A 21,996-nucleotide genomic window follows, 5' to 3' on the forward strand; every position below is an offset into this window, starting at 1 on the left:
TTGGTTTCATCTGACCACATGACATTCTCCCAATCCTCTGCTGTATCATCCATGTGCTCTCTGGCAAACTTCAGACGGGCCTAGACATGCACTGGTTTAAGCAGGGGGACATGTCTGGCACTGCAGGATTTGATTCCCTGTCGGCGTAGTGTGTTACTGATGTGGTAACCTTTGTTACTTTGGTCTCTCTGCAGGCCATTCACCAGGTCATGACCCCACGAGATGAGATCTTGCGTGGAGCACCAGATCGAGGGAGATTATCAGTGGTCTTGTATGTCTTCCATTTTCTGATAATTGCTCCCACAGTTGATTTTTTCACACCAAGCTGCTTGCCTATTGTAGATTCACTCGTCCCAGTCTGGTGCAGGTCTACAATTATTTTCCTGGTGTCCTTCGACAGCTCTTTGGTCTTGGCCATAGTGGAGTTTGGAGTCTGACTGTTTGAGGCTGTGGACAGGTGTCTTTTATACAGATAACGAGTTCAAACTGGTTCCATTAATACAGGTAACGAGTGGAGGACAGAAGAGCTTCTTAAAGAAGACTTTACAGGTCTGTGAGAGCCAGAGATCTTCCTTGTTTGAAGTGACCAAATACTTATTTTCCACCATAATTTACACATAAATTATTTAAAATACCTACAATGTGAATTCCTGGATTTTTTTTCACATTCTGTCTCTCACAGTTGAAGTGTACCTATGATGAAAATTACAGACCTCTGTCATCATTTTAAGTGGGAGAACTTGCACAACCGGTGGCTGACTAAATGCTTTTTTGCCCCACTGTATAAAGGCTCAATTTCTTGGTTAATTTATGGGTTGAGTTTTACCTCAAGTTATGAACACCGTAGAGTATTAAAAAAAAGGTGCTTAGCCAGTTAGTCGCCCCACAATGTTGTGTGCGTCCATGATTATAGGTAGCTTTCCAGGTAGTTTTACTAAAGTTTCTCCATGATAGTCCTTAGTACTTACAACCTTAGTTTCACTTGCCACATTGCTTCAATATATCAGTAATAATGGTGAGTTGTGTTTTTCGAAAAAAATTATTAGAAATAATATTTTAAATTAAAAATAACAGACTTCCCCACATCTGGCCACTGTTGACGGAAGTACTGCATACCAATGTTTTTGTTTTTATAATTAATTGTGTGTGTATTTCACATCAGGTGGCGGCACGGTCCGGTCTGGTCCGTGAAGCGATGCACGTTCTGGACTCACTGGAGCATCAACTCAAAGCAGCGAGTTGCCAATCAAATGACAACAGCAAAGTTGTCGTCAGGATCAAGGAGCTTCACAACACTCTTCAGGATATCCCCTCAGGGACCCGCCCTTCGCATTGACACAGGCATGACCTCACACACACACATTAGCCAGGTCAGCGGCAGTTCAAGGTTTTTCTTTGAGTTTGCAGAATCATGAATGATGCAGTGCAGGAACAGCAGGGTGTCTAAATGACACACAAGTACACACAAACACCGACAAGGTCTGCAAGGACAGTGATCGTCCTCACACGCATGCACTGTAACTACCTCACAATATATCATGCAAATCCTTCAACACACATGCTAACATCTGTCTTTGAATTAGATGATCAGCAAAAATTAAATGAGAAATGAAAAATAAATGGCCATTACGTACATTATTTAATATTAATTAATAGTCACAATTGTTAAGTCGCCATTGGTTAAGTACATCACAACCTATAATCATAACGTTCAATAGGGTCATCACTAAGATATGATTTGAGGGAAATAATGATAACATCATTGCCCTAATGAGTAGTAACAGTTCATTTAGAAAAATGCATCTACTTAAGAATTACAAGTGTGTCATAATTAAAGAGAAACAAGTTTTTTAAATGTTTGTACAGAAAAAAAAGAGAAAAAATATATCACTTTCATTCAGTGTGACTATATGCTTTGGCGATTTCTAAAATCATTAGTATTTACTTTGAAAACCAACAGAGAAAATAGCGAGAGAAAAAATACAGTAATAACGTTTTGTAATTTGACAAAAAGTGAAAATATATTTTAAAAAATTACATCAGTTTTCCATTGATACATTTCAACCTTAGTAATGCAATAATTAAATCCCTTTTTTCTAATATTATGAATGTATTATTGTTTATATTGTGCTATCTTTGTAATACATAATATTTGTATTTAACATTTTGTAACTGTTATGGCTGGCTCAGTGACACAACAACAGAAGAGAGTAGAAACTGAAGTTAAAAGTGCATAAAATAATACTTAATTCAACAAATGTGAGTATAACACTTTAATATAAATGAAATATGCAAAACAAGACTGGAGCAGGCCCAGCCAAGCAGGATCGAGCAGAGCAGCAAATGAGCAGAGCGTAGGCTGAGGTCATGGGCAGCCCAACTGATATCTTCCCGCTGATTAGCACCTATGAGGTACAGCTGCAGGACCTGCGGACATAGGGAGGGGAAGAGGTAGAGGAAGTGGCCAATTCGACCTCCACTCTGAATACATTCCCACAAGGCTTCCACAAGGCCTGGGCCGTAGCAATCCCTACCCCCCGTTCCCCTCACTGGGCCCTCGACCAATCCCTGACATTTAGGACAACCCGTCACCAATGCCTTATCAGGTTCCGGTGGCTCCCCCCAATCTAGTCGTGGAGCCGACGTGCAGGAACCAATGAGGAAACAGCCAGACATTGGGACCGACCACCGTACTCCCCCTTATCAAATCATTTTCTCACTCGAGGCTGAGGTATATGGTTCTAACAAATTTACATGGTAAAGTTGTGTTTTTAACTTACGGTCAGAAGTGGAAGTGAGATAGTTAAGGTCTGATAGCTTCTTTACCACAGTATAAGGCCCAAGAAATTTAGGGCAACAGAGCAAGCACCTGGTCACCAGGAATAAACTCCCTATACGCAGAATGCCGATTGTACTGCTTTTTCATTTTACCCTGGACCACAGTTAAACATATCTTAGCCACCTTGAGCTTTATACAATCCATAGCTAAAACCATTGACAAAATCAATTAAGTTACTTGGAAGTTCTGGCTCTGTCCAGTTGTCCTGGAAAATGGACCACAAACTATGGCTGAACACCAGGTCATTAGGACAAAACCCTGTACTTTACTGGACCACTTCCCATGCAGCTAACAACATCCGAGGTAGGGCCTCTTCCCAGTCACCTTGCATCTGGACACAAAAAGAACACAACATGGACTTAAACGTTTGTTGAAACCTTTCTAAAGCACCTTGACTTTGCGCATGATAAGCAGCGGACAGGTTTTGTGTTATTTTTCACTCTTTCACAACTTGTGCAAACATTTTATCTGTTTGAATAACCCGAGGCAAACCAAACACTGAAATAAACTCTGACAAATCACGCATTACATTTTTGGTTGTAATACTGCGCAAAGAAAATGCAGCTGGGTACCGTGCACTCTGGCACATTACTGTCAACAAATACTGTGCACCAGACCTAGCCGGTTTTAGCGAACCCACATAGTCTATAATTAAATGCTCAAATGGCTGTCCAATAACTGGTGTAGTATTAAGTGGCACTGGTTGTAAAGTTTGATTTGGCTTAGTAGTCAACTGACTTGTATGACAGGACTTAGAGTACGCTGACACTTCTCTTTTCAAAAGAGGCCTAAAGAAACACCTAGTAACCCAATCATAAGTTTTCCTGACCCCAAGATGGCTGCTCTGGTCGAGAGAAATCTGTAAATTAAAGTTAAAGTTAAATTAAAGTACCAATGATTGTCACACACACTAGGTGTGGTGAAATGTGTCCTCTGCATTTGACCCATCCCCTTGTTCACCCCCTATCGTGGTCGGGAATCATTTTGGTGAATTAACCCCCAATTCCAACCCTTGATGCTGGGTGTCAAGCAGGGAGGTAATGGGTCGTTTTTTATAGTCTTTGGTATGACTCGGCCGTGGTTTGAACTCACAACCTACTAATCTCAGGGCGGACACTCTAACCACTAGGCCACTGAGTAGGTCAGTACAGTAACACAGCGTCGCAAAACTTCAAAGGTACACAGAACTAAACCTTCTAACTGAGGTGTCCATTTATTGATCAATGCATCATCGTACAGGAAATAACAGTGAGAACAATCTCTAACCTCAGAAGGACAACAAACCAACTTCAATAGTACTCTTAAAGTTGCAACAGACTTCTGCTCCTTCACCAGCTCGTTGTAAGGCACTGACCAGAAAAAAATGGACAGAAACATCCAGCACTTACTCATTAAATTGAACGTGTAACTGCATATGCGCTAAATACTTCTGGGAACTGCATTTCATTTCCATCAGGCACACTACATACCGCAGGAACACTAGACACCTGAGCTGGAGCTACATCTGATTTATTCATTTATTTATATATCGTTACATGCACCGTGTTTAGCTAGCAAAACTCGATCCTTCCTCTTATTAAGTGCCTTACGTATGAAAATGTGTACAAGTATGACAGATAAAGCTCCTTGAATCTTTGAATCTGGATACAAAAGGTCAGCCCTGACCCTGCTTCCTGCAACATCATTACCCCAAATCATAGTGACTCCATCCACTGGTAAGGCTGGACACACCCCTGTGGTCACTTCACTCTGAAAGAAATCAAGTGGCACGGAATGTCAGAAGAAGTAGAAGTTTGACGTGAAAATGGCAACGTAATGCAACAGCCTCGGCAACAGTCTTAACTCCACGTTTTACCAATATTTACTGAAATGCGCTCAAGAACAGAATCCTTCAACTGCTCCAGCAGTATAAGCGCCTTCAAGTCGTCAAAAGTTTAAACCCTAGCTGACAAACACCAGTTATTAAAATGTGTGACCAAATCACGTATAAACTCCAAATTTGATTTTCCCGGACAATACCCCACTTGGTTCCAGACCCAGGTCTGGTTAAGGGCCACAATGATAAACGTGGAGTCGAAACTGAAGTTAAAAGTGCACATTAATATAACAATACTCACATTAATACAACAAATGTGAGTATAACCGTTTAACATAAATGTGAGTATAACCGTTTAACATAAAGAAAGTCTCCTAAACAAAAGACAAAGCTGAGCAAAGCAGTGACTGAGGTCAGGGGGTGACCAGCTGATATCTTCTCACTGATTTGCCCTTCCAGTACTCCAGTGTTCTTGCACTTTTCAAAACCAGGAATGTTAGGTTAATTGGAGACTCTACATTGTCCAAAAGTGTTAGTTGTTTGTTTATATGTGCCCTTTGATTGGCGACCAGTCTCGAATGCCTCTTGACCAAAGTCAGCTGGGATAGACTCCAGCCAGCTTACCGGAGACCAAATGAGGACAAGCAGAATAGACAATGAATGAATAATATATTGTTTTCTTTTCCGTTTGGCGTATTGTCATGTCGTAGTAGAAGCAGATATACAACTTAGTTAAGACCTTATTCTCCATGCTCAAGTGAAAAAAGTTGCGCGGATTTTGTCTGTCCAGCATTCTTGATTCGACAATGGAGCCTAACAATAAAATGTAATATTTACGTATTCTACTCATTTCTGCTTTAATTTTATTGACGCATCGCAGCGTTCACTTTTTCCTTCAACATCTATTTCTAATAATTGCAAACTTCATGTTAGTCAACAAACATAATAAAACATCACTTACTATAAAATGTCTGCTGTCAGTAGGATGCCATCTGATGGGATGTTCAAATATTCCTGTTAAGATGAAGAATTAATCATAATCTTTGGAAAGGGTTAAAAAAAAAAAACCTGGTGCCGAAAACTAGCGTCTTTTTTGTGTCTTTCTCGCAATCTCTGAGTTTAAGTCAAATGTCACAGATGACCGACTTCTTGGTTTTTGTGCACAACCTTTTTGTATCCAGGTGAGAGGCATGATTTATAATCTGGAATAAACTTTCACCAGCTAACAGGCGATCATGAGCAGGAGTTCAGTTTGTCAACATAAGAGCTAGTTTGCGCTCTGTATCACGGCGCGGCTATAAATAATTTGTCTGCGTAATCGCTGTCAATAATATTTGGTTACTATTCAGCTCACAATGTAAATGAAGTATTGTTGGTGCTTTTTGGATGCATTTTAAGATGATTAAGAGTTCAAATGGATTGTATGAATTACTACAAATTAAAATGCCCAAAAAATAGACATACTGTATTTTCCGGAGTATAAGTCGCTCCGGAGTATAAGTTGCACCTGCCGAAAATGCATAATAAAGAAGGAAAAAAACATATATAAGTCGCACTGAAGTATAAGTCGCATTTTTTGGGGAAATTTATTTGATAAAACCCATCACCAAGAATAGACATTTGAAAGGCAATTTAAAATAAATAAAGAATAGTGAACAACAGGCTGAATAAGTGTACGTTATATGACGCATAAATAACTGACTGAGAAGGTGCCTGGTATGTTAACGTAACATATTATGGTAAGAGTCATTCAAATAACTATAACATATAAAACATGCTATACGTTTACCAAACAATCTGTCACTCCTAATCACTAAATCCCATGAAATCTTATACGTCTAGTCTCTTACGTGAATGAGCTAAATAATATTATTTGATATTTTACGGTAATGTGTTCATAATTTCACACATAAGTCACTCCTGGGTATAAGTTGCACCCCTGGCCAAACATTGAAAAAAAACTGCGACTTATAGTCCGAAAAATGCGGTATGTGTTCTTGTCTGTCACAAGAATTGTGAATGATTGGCAAAATGCCCAAAAATGTGCGGTTCCTCTTTAAGTACTTCTGTTTTTACGCTTTTTATTGCGCTTAAAGTTTGGATGCCGTGAACACCACACATAATAAAAAAAAACTTCTACAAAACTATCAAATCTATTCTTATAGCTTTAATTGAGACACCTGGAAACATCCATTGAGATGAGGATAAAAGCCGAATAATCCCACTCTGTATAAAGTGAGTGCGACTACAACCGAAGGGAGTGTGTTAATTTCGGCTGTGTTTAAACGATCTGTATGTTTAATGAATACGATTTCATCAGGACCATGATTATTGAACTGTGTGACAATTTAATAGAAAACATATATAATGTAGCGTGTGGTGGGCATGTCCACAGGCTCAATGATAGAATACAAAACTTCAAGCGCATAAAAAAGCACTTAAGCCAAGAATGTGATATGCATTGTGAGTATCATGCATTTAACCGGTAATGCATACAAAAATGACCCTAAATATTTTACCCTCTTTTTCTGTCCAATCGTTTAAAACAAAATGTTTGTTATTATAATCTCACTGTCTGCACACACGTTTGGTCTGCGGTGTTTCTCTTACATGGATGAAGTCATGTGTTATGTATGAAAACTCCTGAAAGTATTTGCAGTCTCAACTCTTTCACAGTCTGATTGGAGCTTCAGACTAAACACACACACACACACACACACACTGAGGTGTTTACAGAACATATTTATTTCTTTGTGATCATCATTTATGTAGAAAAGTGATATTTGAGGAGCCCCTACTCTTAATAGTTGACCAACCCGCCGCACACAACTTTTTTACATTAATTTTAACTTTTCCTCTCCAGTCAACAAGCAGCCTTGGCTAAGGGATTCGGACCGCCACAACATTCCGCTGTTGGCCGCCAGTGCTCGACCCTCGCATGACCCCAAGCTCCTGTCATCTGCTTCTGTTGTCGGCCGCCTGAAGACAGGGAAAGAGAGACAGAGAGAGGTACACATGGAGGTTATTGTAGAAGCACAATACATTATAGAAAGGCTTCTGTTGGACATTTAACCATAATAAAGATATGACTTCTGCAACTCAAAGTACAGTAAGGATCAAAGTTAATTGTTGAAATAAGATTGTCCCAAAATCCAAGCATATTTGAATATCCGTAGTAAATTTCAAATGTGCATATTGTCAAAGTTAATGATAATCGGTGAATCAGAAACAATATATGAATAAATGACATGGAAAAGGTTAATGAACTGATGGAAACCATTTAGGGTCCTCGCTATCTGCCAATCACAAGCAGCAAGGTTGAAAACTATATTTTACTACGCTAAAGTGGAATATTTCTCTAAGAAAAATAAGATATTGTCAATAAGATATTGAGGAAATAATTATAATATTTGAATTGTTGATAAAAGTAATGTATGCTCCTAGAGATGAGACAAAATATCTCATGTTTATAATTATGTTATATATTATGTTATGTTAAAATAATACATTTAGCCTCAAGAACTGCTTTGTATCATAAACGTTTACTAAAATAATTTTAGGTCGAATGAAACATATTCATAGCAATAAAAAATACATCTGGATCACACTTTTCTGCCAGTTCCTGGTGTGGTTGCTGCAGGCACATGACTGTTGTGGCTGAGTGGACTGGACTCCTGTTCCTGCTGAACTGAGCCAGTGGTTGTTTAGGACTGATTATCAGCTCAGTAGGCACAGGAGGCAGAGTCCTAATCTTGCTGCGTATTCTTTTCATCTCCATTTCAAATTATTTGAATGAAAGTCAGATCAATGCAGTAAGACAAAGATGGAACAAACTTGAAACCTAAAACATTTTACGTCCATTAAGGTGTATTTTCCTTTTCTTTCAATTTGATTTCGTGATGAATTGATGTCGAATCTTTTCCACCATTGATGAGGCGGACACCATTAGAGTTTCATAAATCATGTCTAATGTATATAGCCTCGCTTTTTATGGACCTTCCATGGTCATTACACTTTTAATAAGCCCTAAATATAGGCGGACCAATGACACGCTGCACATGGATCTCATCTGGAATTCACACATCTGTCACCCCAACCCATTTATAATGTCTCCTACAGGCAGATCACCTCATACTGTAGTTTAATGTACACTATGTATGCACTACATTAGATTAATACTGTAGTTTAGTGTAACCTGTGTGTACAATACATTAATACTGTAGTTAAATGTACAACATGTATGCACTACATTTGATTAATACTGTAGTTTAGTGTACACTATGTATCCAATACATTAATACTGTAGTTTAATGTACATTATGTATGCACTACATTAGATTGATACTGTAGTTTAATGTACACTATTCACCACATTCATATTGTAGTTTAGTGTACACTATGTATACAATACATTAATACTGTATTTTAATGTATACCATTTATGCATTGTGTTACATTAATACTGTAGTTTAATGTACTGTTAGTATACAATACATTACTACTGTAGTTTAATGTACACCATGTACAGCGGGGCTAAAAAGTATTTAGTCAGCCACCAATTGTGAAAGTTCTCCCACTTAAAATGATGACAGAGGTCTGTAATTTTCATCATAGGTACACTTCAACTGTGAGAGACAGAATGTGAAAAAAAAATCCATGAATTCACATTGTAGGAATTTTAAAGAATTTATTTGTAAATTATGGTGGAAAATAAGTATTTGGTCAACCATTGAAAGCTCTCACTGATGGAAGGAGGTTTTGACTCAAAATCTCACGATACATGGCCCCATTCATTCTTTCCTTAACACGACGAGTTGAGTTTATAACAAAAAGTTCTATTTTGGTTTAATCTGACCACATGACATTCTCCCAATCCTCTGCTGTGTCATCCATATATCCATTTTGGTATAAACTCAACTCGTCGTGTTTGGAGGAAGAAGAATACTGAGTTGCATCCCAAGAACACCACACCTACTGTGAAGCATGGGGGTGGAAAAATCATGCTTTGGGTCTGTTTTTCTGCTAAGGGGACAGGACCATTGATCCGTGTTAAGGAAAGAATGAATGGGGCCATGTATCGTGAGATTTTGAGCCAAAACCTCCTTCCATCAGTGAGAGCTTTGAATGGTTGACCAAATAAATTCTTTAAAATTCCCACAATGTGAATTCCTGGATTTTTTTTTTTCACATTCTGTCTCTCACAGTTGAAGTGTACCTATGATGAAATTTACAGACCTCTGTCATCGTTTTAAGTGGGAGAACGTGCACAATCGGTGACTGACTAAATACTTTTTTGCCCTACTGTATGCTCCATGTTACATTAATACTATAATTTAATTTACTCTATGTATACAATCCATTAATACTGCAGTTTAGTGTACACTATGTATACGATGCATTAATACTGTATTTTAATGTACAACATTTATGCATCGTGTTACATTAATATTGTAGTTAAATGTACTCTTTGATACATTGATGGTGGTTTATTGTACACCACCTATGCTCCATATACATTAATACTGGAATTTATATGTACACTATATATACAATACATTAATACTACAGTTTAGTGTACATCATGTATGCACCACTCTACATTAATACTGTATTTTAATGTGCACTAAGTATACAATACATTAATACTGTAGTTTAATGTACACTATGCATGCGCCACATTACATTATTACTGTCATTTAATGTACTTTACGTATATATACAATACATTATTACTGTAGTTTAATGTATACCATCTATTCTCCACATTACATAAATCAATCCATTCCTAATTACACATTTTAGTAACAATAGTCTGTACAACAACTGTGTTTGACATGATTATTAATTTTATCATTAAGTACATTTAACACCATAGAAATAATGTTGGAATCGCAGTAAGAAGGAACAACGTGCTCAGTCAGCAAAACTACTACTACTTAGGGCTGGGCGATTGTTTATGTGTCTGCAACGATTCAACTCCTATGATATAACATGTACTAAAAAAAAATTCAGCTGATATTTTTGTTAGAGATGTCCAATAATGGCTTTTTTGCCAATATCCGATATTCCGTTATTGTCCAACTCTGAATTAACGATACCGATATCAACCAATACCGATATAGACAGTCGTGGAATTAACACATTATTATGCCAAATTTTGTTGTGATGCCCCGCTGGATGCATTAAACAATGTAACAAGTTTTCCAAAATAAATCATCTCAAGTTATGGAAAAAAATGCCAACATGGCACTGCCATATTTATTATTGAAGTCACAAAGAGCATTTTTTTTTTTTTTAAATGTCTCAAAACAGCAGCTTGGAATTTAGGACATGCTCTCCCTAAGAGAGCATGAGGAGGTTGAGATGGGCAGGGTTGGGGTAGCGGGGTAAGAGTTAGTGCTGCAAGGGGTTCTGGGTATTTGTTGTGTTGTGTTTATGTTGTATTACAGTGCGGATGTTCTCCCGATATGTGTTTGTCATTCTTGTTTGGTGTGGGTACACATTGTGGCGCATATTTGTAACAGTGTTAAAGTTGTTTATACGACCACCCTCAGTGTGACCTGTATGGCTGTTGACCAAGTATGCAGGGCATTCACTTGTGTGTGTGAAAAGCTGTTGATATTATGTGCCTGGGCCGGCACAGAAAGACAGTGCCTTTAAAGTTTATTGGCGCTCTTTACTTCTCCCTACGTCCGTGTACACAGCGGCGTTTTAAAAAGTCCTACATTTTACTTTTTAAAACCAATACTGATAATTTTGAAACCGATACCAATAATTTCCGATATTAAATTTTAAAGCATTTATCGGCTGATATCGGCAGTCCGATTTCATCGGACATCTCTACTTTTTGTTCAAATAATTTTTGAGTTTGTGAATAAAATAACATTTTCTTCCTGAAATAAGCCGCTTGCCGTTTGCCAAAACACTGGTGAGAAGCATTGATATATATACAAGTAATCAAAGATTACAAATAATAGATGAAAGTGTTGTTTAGTAAATGTGAACTTGAAATAAAAGTATTATAGTATTCACTACACCACTTGTTTACTGCAGAATGTTTGCAATGACAAGCAAAAAAACTAAGTAACTTTGAGAGGAAGAAATTTGATCTCTTTACCCCCACAAAACATACTGAAAAAGAAGCAAAACCGTGGCCATGAGACAAAGTATGGATGGTAGCTTGGGTTACCTGTAATGTTGCACCTCTCGTAAACACAATCATAGATACAGTATGAACACTTGTTGTTACAAGATACTGCAGTAGCAACTGTACTCGGTATAATCCTGCACAGGACAATGAGCCTTGAATAAAAAGAAAAATTGTGATATTAATCAAGATTGGAAAATATGAAAATATTTATCGTGATCATTTTTTTTTTGCCGTATCGCCCAGCCCTACTACCACTATGAGTTCATTGTAGTCAACAGGAAGTGGAACACACAAGTTTCATACCAAAAGCTGAAGAGCATAACCAACATATTAAACTGATAGATAAAGTTGAAATTAATTCAGGAGGTTACCAACAGCCATTAGTGCAAATGTTTTTTGAACCAGTGCTAATTAACGAGTAATAACAACACTAGCGGTTATTTGCTTTTGTGAACCCCACGCTTGGCTAAAATAGGAGGGTTGGATAGGTGTTCATTGGAGCTATTCACCATCAAGGCTTCATGCAGCTGCACTACAAAATAAGTTGTTGTTTTTTACAAACAAATGTAAAAATGTGTGAAGCACGGAAGCAAAAGTCAAATAAATCAGGCTATCCGTGTGGGAGTGTGGACAATGTTCTCCTCAGGTGCAGAACTTAGCCACTGTGAACAAAGAGGAAAGCAATCACTGTTCACCAATCAGCTAAGCTCTGTGCCTGCATGGAGACAGGACACACAACCCAGTGGCTGTCCACTGACTTGACACACACACACACACACACACACACACCTGAAGATCCCCCCCAACTCCGCTCATCATACTTTTTGCTGCTGCGCACTCCCACATAATCATGTCTTCTTGGCTTTGGCCGGCGTGTGTGTTGGTGGTTGCCATGGCAGTCGGCTGCTGGGTCAGGGTTATGTGGTAATCCCTGGCAATGTGATTTTTATCATAAGTCACAAATCAGCACGCCAGGAACCCTCACAGCCCGGACAGTCGTCAACAAACAACAACAATCCTCCGAACTCTGAATTCTCCTTCCTGCCTCGCTGTCTCTCTCTCTCTCTCTCTCTCTCTCTTACTCTTTTCTCTCTCGGCCACGCTCGGCTAACCCGGCGATATTCGCCCCTCATTAAGCGGATCGGGAGGGATTCCAAAGGCATGTACTTTTGGAATAAAGTGCTTTTTAGGGAGTGACGTGTCGTTTGCAAGCACAAAGAGGAGGACAGTTACAAGTCTAACATGCATGAGTCGTCCATCATTTTAATTGGTTTACACAAACTTGGTGGATTGGTTGTTCTAAAAGCCTCTACTTGTACTGATACTGTCCTGAATAAAAAAGTATGATACCACTTGACATTGTAGTTACAAGCCCAATCATTAGTCCTATACATGTGGCTTGAGGACCACCAGCTAGCCAGCCGCTCACACAAAATAGATGTTTATCAGACTAAGGCCAGACATCTAAAAAAGACTTTCACATCCTGGGCCAAGGCATCAAGCAGCCTCCATTAATGTGTGTGTGTGTGTGTGTAAAGATAAACCCTGTCTTGTGGCGACGCTTGGTCGTGACCTAAAAAGGATTTTAGAGCTGGATGTCATCGTTAAAAAGCATCAGACCGAAAGCACAGACATACCACCTGAACCACATGGTCTATCATTATAGTAATTATTAAGACATGTAAGCATGTTATCATTGCAAATGACGGTCCACGGTGTAAAATAACTACAAAAAAAACCCAAAAGCATTCATGTGATTGACTCACTGTGACGACCCCCTGACAGGAAAAAGCCCGAAGTAAAGGGAAAAAAAAGAAAGAATGTAAGCTTGTTATTAAATCCTGCATGCACTATATGAAGTATGTGTCATGTTCTTTCACATCAAGGCCACACTTTGAAAAGCCCAGTATTATATCAACCTACATTACGCTACAAAACTCAACTTTAAATATTAAAATCTTCCGAAAATGTCACCATAATAATGTAACAATGTAGAATAATAGACTACGCTTTAGGTCCGATATAACACGATAATGCAATTGTGCCATCGACCCTGAATTTTCACTCTCTTTTTTTTTTTTTCCCCACCAGAGTCAATCTCGTTGTTTTTTCGAAATTATCATCTACAAACTTACGCAGTAGAGCTTTATGAAAGTCTCTAAAAAGAAGGAATTATAAAAAAAAAAATATCGACCCAGTGATGTCCAAACCTACTGCTAGATAGTGCCCGCCCGCCCCATGTGGTGACGTGGGGGCACTATCCACACTGGGCTGCCTCAAACTGTGGATTCCACAGGTTGAGGCAGCCCAGCTATGTGCATAACTTTTTACAAAAAAAGGCGAAAAAATAAGGATTTTTACATAACGCCATCGGTATTTTATGGACCCCAAACCCAACTTAGAGTGTATTTCAAAGGGGTTAGAAAATACTTTGTATCTGCTTTTGGAAATCTTTAGACACACACACGCATTCAATGACCTACTATCTCTCTTGCGCTTGTTTGACGAGCGCATTCCCAAATTCTTTCTCTGATAAACAAATCCCGACAGCGCTGCTGTGAAACCGTGGAAAAAGGTCCCATCCTGAGCCTACAAATATGCACGCGCGTGCACACACACGCACACACAGAGTGGGATTAGAGAGGAATGTGCCAGAGTAGGTAGACAAGTGATACTTGAGAATAGATAAATGTACTTGTAGTGGTAATTAACCACTCAATTATCACATAATGTACCATTAAAGAATGCGGACTTCCTCCAACACCGGCATAGAAACAGAACATTCCGAGACTAGCGAAGGCAAAACCATAGAGATTAAAAGTCACCTGCACTCGCTACAGCACCATCTCCTCCACCACCCTGCGCGCTGATTGGTCCATTTCTTCGCTGACTAATGAGAGGCAGCGACGAGCCAGCGCCTGTTGCTCGGCGTCCTCCTGAACCATCAGCTCGCCGTACAGATACACACCCATGGCCTGCAACATACACCTCATGACAGGTCGACCTGACATGAAGGATAGAGGAGTAAATGGTGTGTAATTACCTGATCATGACGCAGGAAGTGTTCCACGTCGCCATAGGCTTCCGCGTGTCCGTGTTTGACCACTAGCTCGCACCAGCGATGTCGCACCTAAAAGCAATTACGGGCAAATGTCATTGATTTTAAATCTGAAACAAAATGATATGCATCAGACTTTAATTTATACCCTATGTGTCAAAGTCAAGGCTCGTGGGCCAGATCCGGCCCACGAATGAATGATCTATGGCCCACGGGATAGATAGATAGATGGATAGATAGATAGATAGATAGATAGTACTTTATTGATTCCTTCAGGAGAGTTCCTTCAGGAAAATTAAAAGTCCAGCAGCAGTGTACAGAGTTGAGATCAATTTAAAAAAAGTAAAAAGTAAATAATGGGGTTTTAAATGGAAACAAAATAGAGAAATATTACAATAAGAATAAAAAATAAAGAGCAACAATAGGAATAACAATATAACAGTAAAATAATAATATAACAAGACAAAGTAGGCAGTAGTGACCATGTTATGAAAACGCATTGCACTGTTATTGTTTTGCATCCCCTGTCATCCTTGTACCCCCCGCCCCAGAGAGGAGTTGTACAGTCTAATGGCGTGTGGGACAAAGGAGTTTTTGAGTCTAATAGTCCTGCACTTGGGATGAAGCAGTCTAGCACTGAACAGGCTCCTCTGGCTACTGATAACGCTATGCAGAGGGTGACTGGCATCATCCAGGTGATATTAGACTAGTATTAGAACCGGCCCGCAGGCCACAGCCGTCTGCTGCTGTTTTGCACGCACCAATGCACGCAACTTTTCCAGGGTGTACACCGCCTACCGCCCGAATGCAGCTGAGCTAGACTCCAGTGACCCCAAAAGGGACAAGCGGTAGAAAATGGATGGATGGATGGATGTATATATATACACTATATATATATATATATATATATATATATATATATATATACATACATACATACACACACACACACACACACACACACACACACAGTGGGGCAAAAAAGTATTTAGTCAGCCACTGATTGTGCAAGTTCTCCCACTTAAAATGATGACAGAGGTCTGTAATTTTCATCATAGGTACACTTCAAATGTGAGAGACAGAATGTGAAAAAAAAATCCAGGAATTCACATTGTAGGAATTTTAAAGAATTTATTTGTAAATTATGGTGGAAAATAAGTATTTGGTCAACCATTCAAAACTCTCATTGATGGAAGGAGTGTTGGCACTAGGAATTCTCAAAATGGGATCCCAGGGACCCCATCAAGTCATAAAAATGGGGTTCCACAGTAAATATTTGGGGTCCCACTTTTTTGTAACCTTTTTTAAAACAAATAAATGTATGCATTATCCTGTTATATCTTACATTCTTTATGGTGTATTGATAAAAGGTTGTCATAAATGTTAATTCATTAAAAAAAATACAAAATACATTTTTTTTATGCATTTATACATACATTTATTAAGTTATTAACATTCATTCACTTTCTTATTTCCTTCATGGATTCAAACTTTACCGCTACCGATATTTTTTGGTATATTTTTATTGTTATATTTTCCAAATTCGTTTGTTCTACTTTTGGCCAAATAAGACAAAGAAAACCATCTGAAGTTGTCTTTAGTTTTTAGTTTTAATGCCATGATTTTAATAGTCCGGCCCACGTGTGCACAGATTTTCCTCCATGCTAAAATTAGTTTGACACTCCTGATTTATACCTTACAAATTTGCTTTCTGTAGTAGTGAAGTGAAGTGAATTATATTTATATAGCGATTTTGTCTACATCTGTAAGCTACATTTAAACCAGCGTGGGTGGCACTGGGAGCAGGGGGTAAAGTGTTTTGCCCTACGACACAACGGTGGTGACTCAGATGGTGGAAGCGGGAATCCAACCTGGAACCCTTGAGTCGCTGGCAACAAAGCCACGCCGCTCCAAGTAGTAAAAAGTGCATTCTAATGAATAAATACATAAAAAAAAAAGTTAGGCAGTATTGTTGTATCATAAAACAGTCAAAAGATGACAGCACATTAAACCCAAATGGCGTGAAAAGCTGTATCTTTTAAGGCGAGTCATGAAACTTCACCACCATTCCACGCTCACAGGCTGTAACAAAAACTCAACTGTTGTAATTTAGACTCAACCATCTGTCTCGTGTCCGTGGTTCAAGTTTTTGTAGAACTCCTCAAAATGACCTTAAAAGGTCCACTTAGTCCAATCAAAATGGCCAACTTCCTGTTTGACTACTTATGGTAGATGTGCGTATTACTTTTTAAAGCAGGCGAAAATGGTGGCACGCAACCAAGCTAATTTCCGTTTTCAAGCCCTTGCAAGAGACATGAACCTCTGATAGGCTTCATAAAAAGTCATGTTTTAGATGCGATTACATCTCTTTGCTGTAAATCCTGGTCTCCTTGAGAGCAGAAGCAGAACTTCAAAAAAACCAAACCAGATCTGGGCCGTGTTAAGTTATGAGCGAGGCGGTGCTCTGCAGCTCCACAGCCTGGCAGCCGGCCACGAGAGCACTTTAAACAAAGCTGACGGCTCATCTGTGCCGGCTGAAGGCGTGAGAGTGTGTTTTGGCTTCCGTCCTGACCTGCTGCTGTCCAGACGTGATGTTCTTACAGGCGAGGTAAGCGTGTGACCTCCGCGCGGTCAGACGTCCACTTGATTTTCCCCACGCTGCTCCTCAGACGGGAGGAAGCTTGATTGAATCAACGTGACGCTGATTGTTTGATGGCGTAGACTTAAAGACTACTAGCATGGACCTTGGAGGACACATTCTGAAAACCACGTTGCATCATATTCTATCACGTAAATGCACTTTTTTTTTATCTCAAGTGAAATTATTTTTTTTTACCAACGACTTACTAAATAAAAGGCACAGAAACTGGCAATAGTACATCTAGAAACAGTACGAATAAAATAAAAATGCAGAAATGAATGACGATAAGAAGATAGTGTTGAATCAAAGAAAAGTGAAACAAAATAATAAATAACAGCTTGAACAGAAGGCCAAAGGTTACAGAAAAGAAATGGGTTGACTGTGAGCTTGCATTTAGTTTTTGGCGCAGTCAGGAGCAGCTGATCAGGTGACCTGAGAGAGCGGTGTGTGTTCCCACTTTTGGTCTGTACTTTGTGTGCGTGTGCGTGTGTGTGTGTGTGTGTGTGTGTATAATATATATCTATAGTATACATATACACACACACAGTACAGGCCAAAGGTTTACATATAAGTGTATATATATATATAGCAGTGACGTGCAGTCATGGGAGGCAGGTGAGGCGGGGCCTTACCTGCCATCAAGGAGAGAAAAAAATTAAAAAAGAAAAAATAATATTATATTGTTATATGTATCCAGTGATTATACTATAAAAGATATTTTCCATTTAACTTCACCAGTTTTAAATTATTTTTTATTCAAAATCGCTTAATTTTCACATTTGCCGTTCAAATACTGAGAATTACTTGCGGTGAGTCACAGCCAGCTGAGCCTCCCCTTGGATTGCGCAATGACTCGGCTAACTGCTGGCTGCTGTGCAGTGAGACCGTATTGCTACATGAATATTATAAATTTCCATAGTTTAATAGCTGAGGTATATAATGTACAGTGTATTTTGTTAACAACTGTATGTGTGTAACGTATTTCTTGTGCTGGGCAATCATAAAACGGCTGCGAAGACCCACTATGTGAGGCACCTGTTCTCCGGCCTCCTGGTAGTAGAGGGCGCTAGTGATCCCAGATATCATTCTTGCACTACTCGGCTAGGCCTGGGGACATCTGAAGCCGGTATGTTTTAAAGTTGTCGTTTGCCTGCATATCGTAAAAACAACCGTCCAACATTTTACAATTAATTGTAAACTTATAGGTGCCAACCATCAGGGCCGAGTTGCTACGAAAGAGTGTGTCGATGTTGAGATATTATGCCGAGTTGGTAAGTGAATTTGTTTGCTAATAGTAGCTACTAGCCGTACCCATGTATTTTCTATGGGCTGTTAGCATCGGGTTTTAATTCCGTTTCCTCCAATGTTTCTGATCCGATTTAATTGATATTTATGTCGAGTCTTTATTTTGGGTACTTAAATATGGTGACTGAGTATTGTGGCGTTTTAAGACCATCTGCATTTTTTATGCTACAGTAAAGACAATGAATGAACACGGCCGCTGAAGCGCGGTTACACCTGTCATAGTGACAACACTGTGTTTGTTATTTTGTACATACATGTGATTATTTAATATTGTTAATGTTAGCAGTATTATCACTAATAATGATAATAATAAGTGTAATTTATTTATACTATACTAGCTAAAGTACCTGCCACATTAAGTTAAAGTACCAATGATTGTCACACACACACTAGGTGTGGTGAAATTTGTCCTCTGCATTTGACCCATCCCCTTGTTCACACCCTGGGACGTGAGGGAAGCAGTGAGCAGCAGTGGGCGGGAATCATTTTTGGTGATTTAACCCCCAATTCCAAACCTTGATGCTGAGTGCCAAGCAGGGAAGAATGCTGGTATGAGCTTTTAAACATAACCCGTTAACTGCTGCCAATTAAATGTTTATAAATCTGACTGTGATGAAGTCAGTGCCTCACCAGCCATGAACCTCACCACACGTCACTGGTATATATACACGTATATACCGTGTGTATGTAAGTATATATATATATATACATATATACACACATATACACACATATATACAGTATATATATATATATGTATATATATATATATACATACATGCATAAATACACATTTATATACACATACATAAATACATAAATTGTATATACATATATATATATATATACATACATAAATTGTATATACATATATATATACACACATATATACATACACATATGTATATATACATGTATATACATATATATATATACATACATAAATTGTATATACATATATATATACACACATATATACATACACATATGTATATATACATGTATATACACATTTTATATATATACATATACATAAATATAGATATGTACATATATATATATAGCTATATATATATATATATACATATATATATACATATATATATATATATATATACATACATACATACACACACCTTGTACTTCAAACTACAGTTTACAATTATCAGTACACTATGTACAGTAGAATACAGCAGTATATTCTCATATCACGATATTGCAACATTGTATTGTATCGTGACTCGGGTTGGGTACCTAGTTTAACTGATACGGTAACAATTCCCGGTACCTGGAACTTTGATAACGGTACTTATTGGTACCAGTTTTTTGTACTTTCATGTGTTGATAAATGTAAATTTTTTGATAATAAAACATGTTTTTTATTGTAACATTTAATGATGAGCTAATTATAACTGTGCTGTCCAGTTGTTATATCTTGTTTCATTATTACACTTCTGAGTCTCATTTGCAAATATTATACAGTAGACTTTCCATGTAGTTGCAATTCCAAGTCAGTAGATGGCAGTAGTGTATGTTGAAGTCTTATGTTGCATCCCACAGATTGTGTTTATTACACATTTGCTGTTTGATTGTAACGTGCATCTTGGTTGTAGTTTTTAATACCAAATGTGGAGGTGTTGAAATCACCTTGTAAAATCGCTGATGCTAATCAGTAGCAAGTCAATTGCATGGCCAATTAACATCAAGTTAGCGCATTTTGGAAAAGTGGAGTCTGCTCCAAGTGCTGCTGGAGTGCTTGTTTCCTCGCTAAGTGTTTGACCAGATGTCGAGTCTGCAATCGGACGTGACATCACGTACAACAAATGTATCGAAATGGGGCACGTGAATCGGTACCCTGTAGTACCAACGAAATTCGGTCAGTGCCTATTAAAGTATTGAATTGGGTACCCATCCCTAATGGTGACTCAAACATTGTGAGGTGTATGGTATTGTGACATCCCCGCCATACAACGGTGTAATGGTGCTAAGGAGCAACCTGCTCTGTCAGCATAATACCACAGAAGAGTTGGTATTAAACACCAGTACCACAAATGTAACACACAGGAGTTTCACAGCAACAACCAACATGTTAAAGCATATGCAGAGGTAGACTAAGCTGTTGGAGGCTAACCACTAATGATGCTTCAACCACTGCCAACTTGTGGAGTTATTAAAAACTAACAATAATGAGGTTGCCTACAGCCACAGGTGTTAATGCAATTGTCTTTTGACTCATCACAGATCAGCGATCTTGTCATGTATTTTCGTTTCTTCAAAGTAACATGTAATATATGTTGGAGTTGGGGCGGTGTTTATATCAACTTAATAGTTCTTCCCAACAATAACCAGATGCTGCGTTGTCATGGCTACAGGCCAGGGGTATCAAACTCATTTGAGCTCAGGAGCGGCATGGAGGAAAATCTGTGCACACATTGGCCAGACTATTAAAATCATGGCATTAAAACTAAAAAATGTAGACACTTTCAACTTGTTTTCTTTGTCTTACTTCGGCCAAAAATAGAACAAACACATGAAAATATTACAATAAAAATATAGAAAAAATTACCGGCAGCGGAAAAGATTAGATCCATGAAGGAAAGAAGAAAGTGAATGAATGTTTATAACTGAATAAATACATTTACATAAGCATACATTTTTTTTTTTTTATAATGAAAAAAAAAAAAAATTTACGTTTAGGACAACCTTTTTCCAGAACACAATATAGAAAGTGAGATATAACAGGATAATGCATACATTTATAATTTGTTTTCAAAACGGTTACAAAATAGTGGCACCCCAAAAATTTACTGTGGGACCCCATTTTGAAAATTCGTAGCGCCAACACTGATGGAGTATAGGTGCGTGCAAAACAGCAGCAGCTGGCCCGGTTCTAATACTAATCAAATATCATCCCAGGGGCCCTAGATAAATCATTTGTGGGCCAGATCTGGCCCACGGGCCTTGACTTTGACACCCCTGCTACAGGCAGTGTACAGGTCCGAAAGGCGTGGGCAGCAAAGTCACAGGTACTATTTTGTCCCAGGCTTCTGTGGTGCGCCACGTGTAGGTCATGTGGTGCACCTGCATGACCCCCCCCAGCAGCTGTAGCCAGGGCTGGGCTACATTCCTGGGGAGAGCCCGGAGGCAGAGCAGCTGCATGCTGGTAGCAGTGCTTCTTTTTGAGGCC

At 38.6% G+C, this 21,996-nt stretch overlaps 2 protein-coding genes across 6 annotated transcripts in view; one reads left to right on the forward strand and one right to left on the reverse strand.

Moving 5' to 3' along the window:
- The window catches only part of fancc (FA complementation group C), a 68,469-nt gene extending 60,710 nt beyond the window's left edge, over positions 1-7,759 (forward strand). For both annotated transcript variants that reach the window (XM_061900606.1, XM_061900599.1), the window contains 2 exons: positions 1,163-1,341; positions 7,519-7,759. In XM_061900606.1, the coding sequence (XP_061756590.1) occupies positions 1,163-1,336 (174 nt within the window). In that variant the 3' untranslated portion in view covers positions 1,337-1,341; positions 7,519-7,759. The remainder of the gene's footprint in view (positions 1-1,162; positions 1,342-7,518) is intronic.
- aopep (aminopeptidase O (putative)) overlaps positions 7,383-21,996 on the reverse strand; it is a 200,846-nt gene continuing 186,232 nt past the window's right edge. For 3 of the 4 annotated variants that reach the window (XM_061900554.1, XM_061900545.1, XM_061900585.1), the window contains 3 exons: positions 14,849-14,935; positions 14,631-14,780; positions 7,383-7,634 (listed from right to left, as the gene is read on the reverse strand). In XM_061900554.1, coding sequence (XP_061756538.1) covers positions 14,640-14,780; positions 14,849-14,935 — 228 coding nt within the window. In that variant the 3' untranslated portion in view covers positions 7,383-7,634; positions 14,631-14,639. Of the gene's footprint in view, positions 7,635-14,630; positions 14,781-14,848; positions 14,936-21,996 lie in introns of those variants that run through there. The other variant, XR_009806800.1, reaches the window with a different exon arrangement.

This window comes from Nerophis ophidion, linkage group LG01 (genome assembly GCF_033978795.1).
Source record: "Nerophis ophidion isolate RoL-2023_Sa linkage group LG01, RoL_Noph_v1.0, whole genome shotgun sequence".
Taxonomy (NCBI): Eukaryota; Metazoa; Chordata; class Actinopteri; order Syngnathiformes; family Syngnathidae; genus Nerophis; species Nerophis ophidion.